This window comes from Danaus plexippus, chromosome 4 (assembly GCF_018135715.1).
Source record: "Danaus plexippus chromosome 4, MEX_DaPlex, whole genome shotgun sequence".
In the NCBI taxonomy this organism is placed as follows: domain Eukaryota; kingdom Metazoa; phylum Arthropoda; class Insecta; order Lepidoptera; family Nymphalidae; genus Danaus; species Danaus plexippus.
The window spans coordinates 7,427,970-7,444,691 of NC_083538.1; the positions used below are offsets into that span (position 1 = coordinate 7,427,970).

At 28.8% G+C, this 16,722-nt stretch overlaps 1 protein-coding gene across 1 annotated transcript in view; it reads left to right on the top strand.

Annotated features, from left to right (window-relative positions):
* Positions 1-12,025: 12,025 nt before the first annotated feature.
* LOC116768797 (zinc finger protein 177-like) overlaps positions 12,026-16,722 on the top strand; it is a 33,306-nt gene continuing 28,609 nt past the window's right edge. Inside the window, exon 1 of the mRNA XM_032659634.2 lies at positions 12,026-12,462. Within this exon, the coding sequence (XP_032515525.1) occupies positions 12,274-12,462 (189 nt within the window). The 5' untranslated portion in view covers positions 12,026-12,273. The remainder of the gene's footprint in view (positions 12,463-16,722) is intronic.

A 16,722-nucleotide genomic window follows, 5' to 3' on the forward strand; every position in this document is an offset into this window, starting at 1 on the left:
CAAATATTGGTTGGATAATATGAATAACAAATTAAAAGATTGATGAGAGAAGAATAACGATTACATTATGAAAACAAATTTAAAATATTTATTTCCCTTTGTAATGTATTATTTTGGTTTAATTAATTCATTTTTAAAATATATGTTTGCATGAAATTCTTTAAAAACTATGACTAGTGGATATAAATGTTGTAAAGATAAACATTTTTCATAAAACTTCGAACCCCCATGTTTTATTAAAAATGATATTAAATAATTAACTATGCGTAAAAGAAAAAGAATAATTTAAAGTAACTAATAATATATCAAATTGTTAGAGTTATCGTATCGCATACCCAGTGAGTATCGTATACCCAGTGATACGAACCGAAAAGATCCATAGATGCATACGCCTTAAAATGCCAATGAAATACCGATTCTTTTTAGGTACACGAAAAAGAAAAAAATATATGAAGAAAAAAAACAAAATACAAGCAAAGAAACTAAATTGATAACGCCAATATCACTGTTAGAGATTTTGTAAATCTTTGTACAATTCAGATTTCAGTATATGACAAAAACTATCTAAGTTAAGTACGTTGGTATATAAACTTTATAATACCATCTGTTGTATTTAAATACATGTAATATAATGCTATTTGAATATGCACATACATGCATATATATACTATTTGAATGATTGTAAACTATTGTATGTAATGTGTATTGTAAAAATTGTCGAAGCAGTTGTAAAGATTTTATTTATTATAGGCAAAGATCACATCAATGCACGTGACTTGATGTGCCAATGTTTAATTACTCATTAGCCAATATAGATAATATCATACAATGATTTAATATATTATTTACATGATGATTAAATATTTTAGGAAATTTAGATACCCATCCAGATTACATATAAGATACATATCTTTGTTTGTATTTTTATTCGCAATATTTTCGTAAATTAAACTATCTTTTTATCACAACGACACAGTTATTTTAAGTAAAATATAGTGTCACAATTATTAGGAAAATTGTAAAAAAAATATTATAAGAATTTTATCAATACTCATTCTTGTAATATTGAAGGGGGAATATATGTTCCTAAAGTGTATAATGGTGTTAATGCTTTGATAAGAAAAGCTATTGTGATGATAAATAGATTCCCGCCTTCATCTTACTCACGTTTATTCTATTTAATTGTACTACAAACCGAAGTCATTTTAATATTCGCTTACTTCTTAATTGAACAAATCAATACTATAATCATTGTAATAGATACTTTCGAAAAGCTTTGATATGCATTTTTGTCACGAAGATATATGAAGACAAACATTAAAACGAAATAGGCTGAATATATTTTTTTATTATATTATTTTTCATCTTTAACGTATCATAAAAAATGCTTTACTAAATCATGTATCCGATTAGTAACGTCAAAAAAGCTTGGATCTACGATAATTTTCTAATATCACGTTTGAATTGGCCTTTCCTCGTCTATGATTTTAGTAAGACCCTTCTGTCAAAACTAGATGCAAGCTTCGTAAAGGCTTTGAAGTTGTGGCTCGGGCTGGCGTTAGCGGCTAACTCGTCAGCGTTATTCAGGGATCGAAATAATTTTGGGATGAATCTAAAAAGGGCCATCGGAGCTTTGTAAACACCTAAGAGTTTCCAAGAGACATATCCTGGGGAAATCCCCGGTTGACGTTATTACATCACTCCCAAAAGACAAGGATGCCCTAGAGCTATAATCGATACTTCAATTCCGCTAACAGTTTATGATAGGGGCACAAAGTAATAGAGTAGGGTTAGGATCAAGTAGGAAGGCCAAACATACGGATATATTAAAGACCTTTATTAGGCAAGACGAGAATTCTAAATATAATCCATGCAATGAGCCTAGAAATGCAGAACGAGTGGCTACATATAGGAGATTTTTGCATCCCATTAGCACTAAAATGGAGCACTTTAATTCATGATAGGTCGCCAGCACTGCAAAAATTTTATATCAATGCGTTCCAGATGACTCTTCCTCATCAGAGTAATTTAGTAAGATGGGGCCGTACCGAAAAAACTTGCTAAATCTGCGGGGAAGCAGTTGGAACAGCTAAGCATTTGCTGGTGGGATGTAGGGTACTGTTAGATAGCGGTCAGTACTCGCGTCATCACGATAGGGTTTTAGAAATCAAACGTGAAGCGGTTAGTCTATCGGTAGCAAGAGCGCAAAAAGAAATAACCACAAACCAACGATCAATAGGTTTTGTAAGAGAAGGCACTAGGGCTACAAAATCAAACGACAAGCCTCACTCTATTATAAAAGCGGCTTCGGATTGGACTATAGTGATGGATACGTATGAGAAGCAATATAAAATCCCAGAGGATATTTGTGCGTCGGCCTCCAGACCCGACATCTTTTTAAAATTCATGAATTTTAAAGTGCGTTGTACTAATAGAGCTCACGGTTCCTTGGGAAACCAACATCTTCAAAGACCATGCCATCAAGGTCAACAAGTATTACGAACTCACAAAGAATATGTTCCTTGTAAGTTTGTACACGGTAGAAGTAGGAGCGAGAGGTATAACGGCCAAATCTCTCTACAACCTGCTAAAAGACTTAGGCATGTCAAGAACTAACATCAGTTCATTCTTAGAACGTGCGTCGAAGGCAGCCCTACCAGGCTCGTTTCAAATTTGGTTAGGTAGAGAGAGGAGCTTGGACAGTGGAGGTGAGCGTTTAACGCGCGTTAGATAGGGGCCCTTTAAACCTACACCTGGTTCGTAACTTCCAGGCACTGTTGAAGCTCCTCTCCCTGCAACGCGATGGACCCGGCACTCGCACGGTGAATCCATGAAATGAACATTACTGTATTTGATAAACTTTTAAATAAATATGTAGTCATTTACTTTCTATTGCTTCAAAAGACTTCAAACAATAATTAATAACAAAAATGGTAATTAAATAAGACGCAATATTTGTAAGTATGTATCATACCAATTAAATCTTTAAGCTATAAGTTAGATGGTTGCAAATAGTCGTGGTAATTATCGTCCCGTAAGTATAATGTCTCATTGTTAATTGTTAAGGCATATCTGGTCGGATCTCTTTAGACCTGTCCGCCTTATCTTAGTAAGAAGGTCCAGACTCGGCCATCTGTAAGGCCTTCCATTCAAGATACATCTAAGGTTATTTGCAAAAGGTTCAACAAACGTATAAAAACATTATCACAGAACTTTCAGTGTAAAAAATTTACGTAGTAGAAAGAATTAATAATATTCAAATATGCAAATAAATAAAAAATATGTATTTGATAGTTGAAATAAATATAGCTCATATAAATTTTTATATGAATAAAAAAAAATGTGATGTCCTTTAAATTATGGATAAAATGTGAAATTTTCTTATCATGTCTTTAATTTCATTCTTCTTTTGACGCGTCACGAAGTAAAAGACAGGCAAATCAATAAAAAACTTATCATTTATGGCAGGCTTTAGCTGTTCACAATTAGTAGTCGATTATGTGTGTAAGGAAATACTTTGGTATATCAGTTATAAAGCATATAAAGATAATGAATCTATGGTATTATGTTAAAGTGTATTTATTACCATAAAGATTACATAAGTGGTAATAAGCATTTTTAATGCACAGACAATTATCAAATTCTTCAATAAGCTGTTATAAAAAAATAAATGATTTCGGAGTAACATTTTTTGCAAGATATAGTTAAATGGAAGGGCACGATAGAAGGGCAAAATAATACGTATATATTTTCAATAACAAATTGTCTATAAAAACTAAAGAATAGATTAGTACATAAAATCGAATTAATTTTAATCATAAACGCTCTTGTGATATGCTAAGCCCTCGGATTAGTGAGGATAGGAGTCGATCAAAAACAACTAATGTTATTTAAATATCTTTGTTATGTGAATTTAATATTAATAAATTATTTCCTTTTAACATTAATAACTGTCGGTCCTAGCTCATATAGATAAAATAGTTTGCTTTATTTATTCACATTCCAAAGATTGTGGTGCTTAAAAATTGAAGTTAAAACTTATAGTCATTTATTATTGAAAAAGTATTACTTATTTATAACAGGTTACATTTAAATGACCCTGATTAAATTGGTCATCAGTGATAAAAAGTAAACAAGCAATTGGTGGGATTATATATAGAGAAAGAAACATTATGTTTTACATTCATCGCTTCATTTTTAATATAAAAAAGACTTTATATCATTATTGTATTTTCAAAACCGTTTTATAGATTCAGAGACTGTCAAGTTTTGAGTTAGTAACATGGTTTTAGTCCAACTGCTCAGATTTTGCGTTTCTTACAACTATAATTTCACGATGTCTAACGATTTAAAATAACACTAATAATGGATTGGTACGTTTTTAATGGCTTTCACATATAATAATATTTATAATATACATATACATCGGCTTGATAAAGAGCAATTTGTAATGACTAGATTTTTAAAAACTATTGCTAAATTAATAAACATAAATTATAATTGTATTAATTGGCATAATTTTATTTATCAACATAAATAAAATTATGTGACATTAATCATATAAATATGTCACTATAAAAAGTAGCTGAAAGTTACAATACTTATTCTATTAAGACCTATTAAAAGAATAAACATTACCTGACTGGATCACAACAATTTCTTCTCACTTATAGCAACGGAATAATTGTTAATTTCATTAAAAATATCAGGCTTGTGATCCGCTAATGATTATTGAACTATATAATTTATTAATCCTAAAACTGTTATGTTCATTCACAAAAAAATCAATTAATATAAAAAACAAACCATTTAAGTACCTTTAAGTTTAGAACTATTCGTGAGAATTCCTAAATAAAGTGAACACATAGAGTTAATTACAAACTTTTACATAATATCAGCATAAAACAAAAAAACTAACCATACTACCGATAATTTCTATTTTTGTTTTAAACAATTGCGAAAAAGATCATATTCGTAACATAAAATCACCTTTTAATTTAGAAGGCAATCCCTAATATAAACATCCTATTACATAAATTTGTTCAGGCGTTATAGAATTTAAAAAAAAATGTTTAGCACATTGATTTTTCAAAAGTTAATCCAAGTTATCTTAAATTAATGCGTTGGAATTTGGAAATAGATTATTAATCTATAAAATATAATACATGCTAGAAATCCTGCTGAAATTTGTCCCCGTATTATTGGAGTTTTATTTTAAAATTTTACTGGTTTACAACGATGTGCATGAAGAGTGGTTATATCGAATATTGAAACAACATTCAATATTATGTAAAAAATATAACTAGGTATGAAATGATTGACTTTGTACCCGTTGCACTGAATAAAGTACGAATAATAATTGATACCAAATAGTACGTTTAAACATATTATCACCCGCACAAAATCTACGAGATTAAATTAATTTGTTAAAAAAATCAAACAGGTGATATCATAAATCAGGTTTTCTTATTTGTGGCTATGGAAATTTTTGCATATTCATGTGGCCCGCGTTCAGTTGCATAACAAGATATAGAAATAAAAAAAAAACTAGATGATCCATATAAGAACTAAATAAAGTTATGTAATCATTTTATTATAATAATCATAATTCTAATAATGTCTTTAGCGTGCTCTGATAGCTTCAGTCTGAAATTGAGTAAAATATATATAAATTACTGAGACTCATAATGAATTTTATCGTAACTCTTGTTAGAAAATCAGCATTCTTAGAAAAAAGTCGATGTTTTTTTTATTACTCTCAATTTATCAGTTGGCTATTAGTACAAAAATAATAAATATGTATAATAATAATAATAATTTGTTAGGTTGTAAATGCTCGGTTTTGCCAAGACATGAAGTTGAACGATCATGTAAATGGTAGGTACTGAACTGTATTGTTATATATGAATTTGTGAAATTAAACCTCGACCTTTGTCCGGTCCTCATTATTGTGGAAATTTTATTATTCTAATGATATGGTATCACACTTTCTGATACCTTTATCTTTGTAACATACATGTTACTCATAAAAAGAAATAGCTATCATATATTCAAATATTTTTGAACGTTGTCATTGTTAAGTTACATATCAGGCTTCAAGACTATTAATTATAACACACGTATTCTGTAAAATTTTGGCGTTTACTTTTTATAAGATAAATGTCTTTTTTTTCAAATATGTTAGGTCAATTTTAAATCAAATATTTATATTTGGTTAATTTGATTGCTTTCTTTTGTAATATCGATTTTTTTTACTTTTATACATACAGTGTTTACATGTGCGATAAATACACGATGAAAGTATTAGTTGGAATAGTAATACATATATAGGAATAGGAATACATATAGTTCCATATGGTACTGCACTTCTTACCAGTTTTTTACTGGATAAGAAAGTATGCAAAGTCGCGTACATTTCTCGTACCTAATTGTTATTTATTAAATCGCAAAATTAGTATAAAAATGTTTAAAACATACAATCCATTTATTATAATAATATTAATAGGATCAAACCCAAATTGTTCATTGATATAAAAAATGTAAACAACATTGTTGTGTATATTGGTTAATTCAAATCGTATCTAAGTGTAAACACCCTGTCCCTTAATATAACGACAGTTGCAATATAGTTATAGATAATAAATATATGCAACAAAAACAAACAACAGTGTAAAATTGTAAGATTCCTAAATGCTCTAAATGTTTCAAATCATTTATTGCTTTTCGAGTTTATCGTGTTGGCATACCGTCAATTTTTTAAAGATTCACGATTTAATTATCAAATCAGAACTGCCCTATTAAATCGTAAACTACCGTTTCATTCATCTTTGAATATCAAATTAGAGTAAATTTAGAGTGAACGTTTAAACCTTTGAATTACTGTTAATTCGTTTTCGTATTTGATTGCGAATACCATTCCTAACAGTAGTCATCATGGAATCGCTAACCGCCGGTTTCCATGTTTCCGTAGGCGATGCGTTCTTTAAATTGGATTCCAAAACGATTTCGGACAGACACGAATCAAACGCAGTTTAAGTTTGGAATGTTTTTGATTATAATTGCCTAAATAGTAAATCAAAAAACAGTGTGCTACATTTTATTTTCTTTTATTTTATATATTTTTTAATTTTTGATAGAAATACTTAAATTTTTTTATAGTAATGACAGGCGAAACTGTATGTAGTAACATGTCGCTATATTGACACCAAAAAATACATTTTTTTTTATCTAATTGGTTGACAAAGGATGAAGGTCGCATCTATATGAAGTCAGATATTGCGGTTTATGACCTCAGATTATTATAATTCAGGGTATGATAAATAATGCGTTAATCGTGATTAGTCAGCCGATACATGAACTCAAAATGATAAAAGGAATGAACGAATATATTTTTCTGTTTATATGGCATCACATTCCTATTATATTTATATGAATAAATATGACTATATAAATTTATATGAGAGTATAAATTTTTAATCTATAAATAGACACATCTACTAGCTTAATGTATGATCTAGAGCAACTTTTAAACAAACTGCTAATAAGTATAGACAGAGGAATAATCTTCGGCAATTAAAAACCTTGATATCGATATTTAAAGGTAGGCGTAATAACGAGTCTTGTCGTACATTATGGTTTGAATAATTGTGGAACGGTCATCACTATTTCAAAATGCCTCGAGCGTTACATTAGTACTGCATCAAGTGCATTTGCTACCAGCTAAACCATTATTTATATTATACTTACCAACAGAGCCGATATTTCACATGTATGGTCAGTGTGTGGTAAATTCCTACAGCTTTTCTTGTTTACAAATAGAAAGTATAGTATGATTTTTTCACCTATCAAAACGTAATGAATAAAAAACATATTCTTTACTGTATTCAACGTTTTTGATATAATTTTACCTCTGATGGTACAGGAAAAAAGAAAATTGGAAATCACGATTGATTTCCAATATACCTACTTCAACATGATATTTACTGTGTTTGTGTGAAATTTACAAAATATTATTTATAGAAAAAGCATTTGCTAATTTAAAATATTACAATTCTTAAATAAATTTTCTACATCCTACAATAATTAGTTGCTGTTTAAATTAACCAAAGAACTTTATACATAATGAAGTCGTTTCATTTCATTTGATTTTAATAAATTTCTTTTCAAAAACGACACAACATGAAACTCTGAACTACATCCTTACTCGTTCCAGAATATTAGAACAATTCCGTATGGGTGCGCTAAATATATATCTATTTCATATAAATCGAACTTTATGGATTCGATTTTTATATAAATCGGATAATTAATGTTGATAAATGCATAAAACTTATCAATACAAATTATGTCTGTATCATTTTTAATGCCTTTATATTTTAAATCCTTATTTATGTTTTGACTTAATAACATCTTTTAAGTGGATTATAATTATTTCAAGATATAACAACCGTTTTATTAGAAAATACTCAAATCATTTAACTTAATATATGCTATATAATTGTCTGAAGTTCCAAAAAAAATAGCGTTGAATTTCACGATTTGTGTTTTAGACTTAAATGTTTACCTGGGGCTATACGAAATCGTCTAAGTTGAAACCTTAATCAGTATCTACACATAAACTTATCTGTACCTTCTGTTGTTTTGTTACTTCTTGATTTTAAGTTGAATTTTAATATTTTTCTTACAGATTATGAGAAAGAAAGAAGTAGAGATAAAAATTTTATAAAAGGGATAATTTACTAAGACAACGCCTCAACCAAGCTTCAACTAAATAGACGAGTTGATTAGATATCTGATAATATCTTAAACACGTAGCATGTTGGAATGTTGTCGTTACGGAACCGGAAGTCAGCTTCAAGTTTGAAAAATTATTGAACATTCATTGTGTTTAAATGTAGTTCACATTTTCATTTGTAATAAAATATATGGATTTAATAAAAATCATAAAGTTTGGTAGAAATTTATTTATTATAAATTTATAATTCTTAAATCTCAAGCTTAATATTGACACTAATACCAGTACTTTATTTCTAGTGAAGGAACAATACCAGGTCCTACACTTGATACAGTTTGACACCGTTTGTAAAATTGGATCTTTATGTACTGTCATAAAGTTGAAAATCGAGTAAGAAATATTTAACTCCTATAAGAATTATACTAACAAATATCGTTGTATCTGAATCAGTCTACAGCAATTATAAGCACGTAACAGAAGCTGATTGCGACTTTATTCCTATGGAATAAAGACTAGTTCAGCTTTATATTTATCCGCTGTAGCTTATCACGGTATGATACAAAATTCCTTTAATCTACTTAATGTCCATCCCACTTGGGATGAACTGTATTGGACAAATAATATTTAAGTCGTAATTCTTTGTCAATATCTCACTCGGAAATGTTTTTTACTTATAGTAGATTTGTAGCTTTGAATAGAAATGTAAACTTTATTTGAAGTTTTATGTATCACTGTCTATTAGTACGTCAACTTATTTAAAACGATAGTCTGTAAATATTGGTGTGTTTTGTACACAGGAATGTCTAATAATAATTTTCTCTCAAATCCTACTCTCATTTCCAAAAAAAACTATAAAATCTTTTAAAAAAATCTGTTCTTAAAGGTAATTAAAATACTATATATGTATGATGTTTTTTGTCTTTTACACAGATCTATATGATTAGACATGTATTAATATAAACTTTAATAAGTAGTAAATATTATGAATTAAATCTGTTTAAAATCATTCGTATTTAATTCAATTCAAAAACGACTAACGGTTTTGATCTCATTTTTATTATAAAAAACAACATGTACATTGAATGCAAAGCTTTGAGAAAGTAGAAAAGAAAAGCTTTTTAACTTAAAGTAAACAATGCGCTTAAATTCAACCAATCGCTGTAAAAATAAGCAAACAATACCATCCGGTAATGCACGCTGCGCAGGCGCATGGGTGGGGCAATCGAGGCCACGCCTCACCAACAACGCCCTGTAGGCTTTTACTATGTGATTTATGAGTAGATTTTTTTAAACAATACATAAGAATATAAATCTGTCGCTGGTACTTTCTTATTGTGAGTGCGATCTCATATCTCTTCTCGGTAACTTGCGTCAGTAAAGGTACTTCCATCTGTTCGTGCCCTTATAGAAATGAGTTGGGATTATTATGTTAAGTTGGTTGTGATACAGAGTTGTATATTTGAAATTTGAATAAAAAAAACAGCTTTCGGAAAAAATATATACTGAAATTATATAAAATATTTTTTTTACGAACGAATCGTCAATATTTAATTATTAAGAAAAGTTGATGTTTTCGTAGTATAACCAATGAATAATAATATTTTATAAAAAAAAACAGCAATGAAATGAAATGATTTTTTTTCAACTTGTTTTATAATTTAAGACTAATAAAAAAAATTAATGTATAAAATTTCTCTTTCGTCTCTACATGCGTCTTGCGAAGATTTAATGTCAATAAATTTATGTGTATATATTATTTTCATTTTGTTTGACATACGAAAAATCTTTTAGATTATTATCCAGACGGGGATATTCAAAATAATTATATTGGAAATATATCAGTAACAAAAAGCTCCTAATATTTGACACTCCTTAAATACAGAAATTCCCGCTCTGCCGAAGTGCCTGCATGTCTTAATTTATTCTAAAAATAGAATCTTAGTTTACTTTTCAGAATGTATAAATACTAAAATTAATATTAAAATCGATGTCCTTTCTCAGTCATTGATGGCCCAGTTAATAAGTAAAATTAAACTTTATTAATTCAATATAAGGTTTATATTTGTTTAGTATTATCTGAGTGTGTATGTTACAGAAAATGTCGATGACCTAACACACCTGGCGCAAACCGCAATCCCACAAGTTCTATATTCATGTTGTATGTATGTCTATCTGGATTAACTACGTAACATGGAGTGACACAGCCCATTTATTAAAGTAACAATTTAATTACAGTAAACACATTTCTTTCGGTGTAACTTCTTGGATGTCATGAAAAGTTATGTCTCGTAAGAGTAATGTTTAACATTATATATATGAATCATAATATTTTTCTGAAATTTAAAATTTTAGAACTAATAATTAAACCTTTGGTCACATTCAATAATTTTATTTTCATTCGCTATGTTCGAAATTATTGGTAGTTTAATTAATTTCAGTCGGTATTCAGTTTTTGTACTTTTATTACAATATTTACTATTCAACTTTATTTGTATCAATACCATATAGGTTTCTAAATGGACATAATATTTTGTAAATCAAATTTTATTAGCAAAAAATATTATCTTAAACGTACATTATACAATTTTAATTTTATCTTTTAAAACTCCATCGCTTAGTTTCTTATAGTCGTCTTTATTTTGACAAAAGTTCTAATACTGATATTGTTATTTATCATTATAAATTTATACATTTATAAATTACGATTTAATTTAAATCACTATACTATTAGATGTTATTTATATTAGCACAAATATTTTATCTATTCTTATGGGATTTTTTGTTTATTTAAGTATGTTTTAAAAAATCATTATATTGTTTCAATTAAGACTTCCAAATATTTGTTAATTGTTATGCTCTATTTAATTCTCAATATATATTAACACAATTCAATTACATGACGAACGCTATTAGTAATGACAGAGAGCAGAAAATAGAAAATAATAAAGGGCCCCAATTAGAATGTCATGTTTAAAAAGTGGAGTAGCAGATGTTATAAAAAAACGAACAGGTAGCACAAAACGTTAGAATCAGGTGCTCGACGCGAGGCTCTGTGGCTCTCTGACGGGCGGCGCACGCGCAGGCAGGTGCCGCCTTTGGAGGGGAGCACTTTAATACTTCTTACAACCTTATCCATGCTAACTTTATAACCATACGTCTTAGAATATAAAGCCTCTATTTCTCTGGCGACGTAATAGTTTAGTATTGTAGGGCTTTACTCCTCTCCTTTTTATCGAACAAAAAATGAACTGTAAACGCGATCACGGCCGCGGCTAAGGTCAATGTTAGCGCTTCCTTCAGTGCTCGTTCGGTGAAGAGCGCGTGCGCATCCTGCGTAAGGCACCCCAAGCGGTATTGCGCTGAACTGAACAATATTAATACGGGTTGAACGAACTAAATGCGAATTTTATTGCAAATATATTGAACCGATACCTTGATTATATTTGGCGTGGTAGTTGATTTTTTTTGTGATGAACGAAACTGGACTTAATAATAATTAAAAATTTTGACTGTGTATTGACGGTTATGTGGCATTAAGAATGGAGACGTTAGTTCTAATTCCTCAAGAACTTAGTCTCGCTCTACGGCCAGGGGGAGCTAGGGGGAGAGAAGCTTCTGTCAGCGTTTGGACATCAACTGAGATTCAGAGGGGTGCATTATTATACCCCTTTCAAGGGACTATTAGGATCGACAAACTTCATGTCTACTCGTATGTACCTGATCACGATGTAAGTATAGTTTTTTGCAGTGCATTTATCTTTTTAAATCAGATAATACATCCTTAAATAAGTTATAAATATAATTTAATTTTTCTATCCTAAAACATTTTAATATTAATTCGTTTCAAAAATTGATCTCATAGTTTTTTTACCATTACTTCGTATAATGTAATTTAACAACCACCATTATAATTAAAAAAATAAACAATATTTTTAAAGAGACTTTTCATTTTTGTTAGTATAATATAGATATCACGTTTATTTATACAAAAACAGTAACAGTTAGATGTTCTAGAGATTACAATCTGTAGTACATTCATTAATGATCGTGTGTTCATTCAAATAAATAAATTTAAAAGTCACTTTTTATGATTCATCGAGACCAAATAATTGAATCTGTTTGGTATTTTAGTTTTTATCTCACACTCACACTCACGCGAATTGCATATTGAATATATTTACATAATTTTTAATATTTCGACCTTTAAAAGTAAAAAAAACAACTTACTAGGTAATTCTCGACAATACCATTCAATTATCTATAAACATTGCCAATTTTTAATCTTAAAACATGACTGCGTAATAAGATAAATAGTTCAAAATTTTGGGCATTTCAAGTTATAAACTTTTGTTTGTTCATGCATTTGAAGTAAAATAAACATTCCATAAATCAGTGAGTTAACACCTTGTTTATTTATTTTGAATTATGCAATGTATATCTCATTACCACAATAAATTGAAAAAAAAATTGGAAATAACAAATACATATGTATTGCATGCATGCATCTGTTTTTAAACAAAATCTATAAAGGCTTACTATAAACGGATGATGGAACATATTCAAGTTGAAGTTAAATATTCCTTAAATTAAATATATATCGCAATAAAAAAATAAATCATTATTATTATAAAATAAGACAATACGTTTCTGTTTTTTTTTTTTATAACTTGTCATGAGGTGTTATGAAATCTGACATTAAAATATCGATGAATCACGTTCCGGTTTACATTGTTGTTTTCAAAATTAAAATGTTACCAGTAATGTTAGATAAGGAATATCCTTAATTAAGTACTTCATCATTTTCAAGATATTCGAAGACCTTGATATAATAGAAGCGTATTGTAATGTACTTATTGAATTTCAATATATATAATTAACTTAATTGATATTTATTTATCAATCTGTACAGTGAAATACATTCTGTTCTGCAATAAATAAAATGAAATTAATGCTGTCTAAAAGGAAGAAATTGTAGAAGTAATAATATTATCATTGACAGTTATTAATAGCGGGTGTCGCAATAAATTTATTTTGCTCAAATTCAAAGAAAGTGAATGTAAATTACTAATTTGTTGTAAAACTGCATTTAGTCTGAGTAATTCATTAACTGAAATTTATATGTTTTAATAAGTAGAGCGATAAAATTAATAATAATTTATGTACAAGGCGAGATACAATATTCCAGGATCGGATCATATATACTGTTCCATTACTTTTTGAATTTTAAACAAGGAAAGTTAGGAAAAAAGTCAGCTTTGTGAATATAAATATTGTAATGTAACATTCATTGTATAAAGTTTAAGAGTTTGTTATGATTGCACCCTCGTAAAACAAGACACATAATGATTATGATACCGCAAAACGATCGTTTCGGTTCCAAAGCGTTCACTCACGTACCCCTTCGGTTACGAAAATGAGGGTGCAATCATAAAATCATAAAAAACCATTCGATGTTCTGTCTGTCCGCAGATTTATGTCTTTAGATAAATAGAATAAACAATTATTTCTTTCAAAACTTTTAATATGTTACTTAACACTCCGTTTCGTTTGGAACTAAAACATCGGTATTATTAATTGATCCGTAGATGTTTCAATATGTTTTAGATCATTTGAATAATTATCCATATAAGTTACGCCGGAGGCGTTACTTAACCGGAAGCGTACGTACTTCACATAAGTTTAAGGTGTTATATTCACAAATGTTTCTTTTTCAAACTTTCACCCGCTTGAACTGGTTTCATTATGTATTTTGAAATTAGATATTTATGTTTCATTGCATGAGTTTTTGTAGTCATGACTACACATCGCCGTTACTTTTACGGAATATTTTAACTGATTATAAATCATTTTAATATTTTTTATCTAAATAATTAGACATAATTCTTATTCCTAATACTGCTAGATACTTCTCAATCTGAATACTGAAGTATTTATGTAACATTGAATTACAACTTACAATCTACGAACCAAATATACATGTTACATAATCAATTTGTTATGAATGACGGAAAGAACCAACAACGGTATATTTGTATTTACGAAATTATTATCTAAATTAATTTCACTTCGTTAGTCTTTCATTCAGTCGGTATTGTTGCTTGCCTTAACGTACAAGATGAGGCGTGTATAAAGTTTGTATTACTAATCTTTAGATTCACCAAATGTATGTAGCTTTTAAAACAATAAATAGCAGTCAATTAATCCATTTGTTATATAATACTATTTCTATGGAATAATATATAACAAAGTATATTTTGTACCACACAATCTAGTAGCTTTTTGTCACTATCGTTCTACGCGCCGTTCATAACAAACGCCGCTTTGTTACGTACAAGAATCTAATAACGATTGTCTGAAATATTTTGACAACAGCCATTTATAATAATACAACGCCTTCATCGCTTTCAAATACCATGCTACGATGTATTATGATTCATTTATATATTTATAGTTGGATATTAAATATCTATTGGTATTATCGGACGAAGGTATTTAGAACCTGTTAACGTATTTTATTACGGGGATAGAAAATGAACTAAGTCAAGAACATATTCTTAAATTATATTGCTAAATGATGAAATGGAAAACATTAGATGTTTATGGACGCCACAAACGCATCTAATTATAATTTTAGCTAACATGTATCTTAACATGCATTAACTTTTTCCGCGACTTCCTTCATATAAGTATATTATGAAGACGTTTTTGTTTTACCGAAACAAGTGTTGTTTTTGTATACCGAACTACATTCAAATACCTATAAACGTTTAGATTATTATCTACGTATGCCATATATTTAATTTATAATTCGCCCTAAAAAAAAATCTAGTATTAGTATTATTTCTCTAATCTACTGTCTTGCTTCGTTTTTAAGTAGTGACTATGAGGATTATTTATTAATAAACTAAAAAGAATATTAAAAAAATTATAAAACAAAAATATTTCCTCGTAAGCATATCGGGCGTTATTCAAACTCAAATAAGGAACATTTTAAAAGTTTAATTAAAAAGAATATTAAAAAAATTATAAAACAAAAATATTTCCTCGTAAGCATATCGGGCGTTATTCAAACTCAAATAAGGAACATTTTAAAAGTTTAATTAGGTAATATTTTGCATTATGGTAAAATTCGCTGGCTGTCAACAAATATTTGTATTATAATTGATGGCTCGACTCCCTCGGTCACACGTTCTGTATGCTATCTTTTAAACAAGAGAACAAAGAAGTGTCAGTATAATATCTAAACATTTTGATTATTTAATCTTATGAAATTATAGCTATATTGTTGATGACACAATGCTTTCTCAGAACCACGTAATTTGTGAGTACTGAATCCGAACGAAAGCTGTTGTTTCATTAAAATTTTCTTTTTTTCTCTCCTATGTATTTGAAATGAAATGATTAACTACAATTTAATTCGTCTCTATTTATAATACCGATAATACTAATAGCGTTTGTACTAGGATGATTTGCAACGGATATGTATCTGGAAGTAATTAAGAATTTTATTACACATAAACATACGGTAGGATAATTGATTTACCGGTCCTGGGCCGTAGCGGAGCTCTGGCTATATACGAATCGTTATTGAATTATTAATTTTATAAAATAACAGATTTAAACTAGCTACTGTCAGAGATAAATATTAATTTCCTGTTAACATACAAACTTTATGTCTACTAGTTATAATAAAATATATATATGAAAAACATCGTTTATATATTGTTTAGTTATTATGGGCACTAATTTGTACTTAACAAAATCATTACTAAGGTATACATCCTTTTAAAAGTTGTTAATGTTTACATGAATTTCTATGAGATTGTTATCATCGTAAATTGTTTCAATAAATAATTATCATCTCGTCTTATACACATTTGGTATGATGTTTAATTAGCTCATTATATTACAAGAAAGTGACCTCATCAAGTTAGGATTCAAGTGCAAAGGCCTCATACAATACAGAACTCATGAGATAACCATTGTTT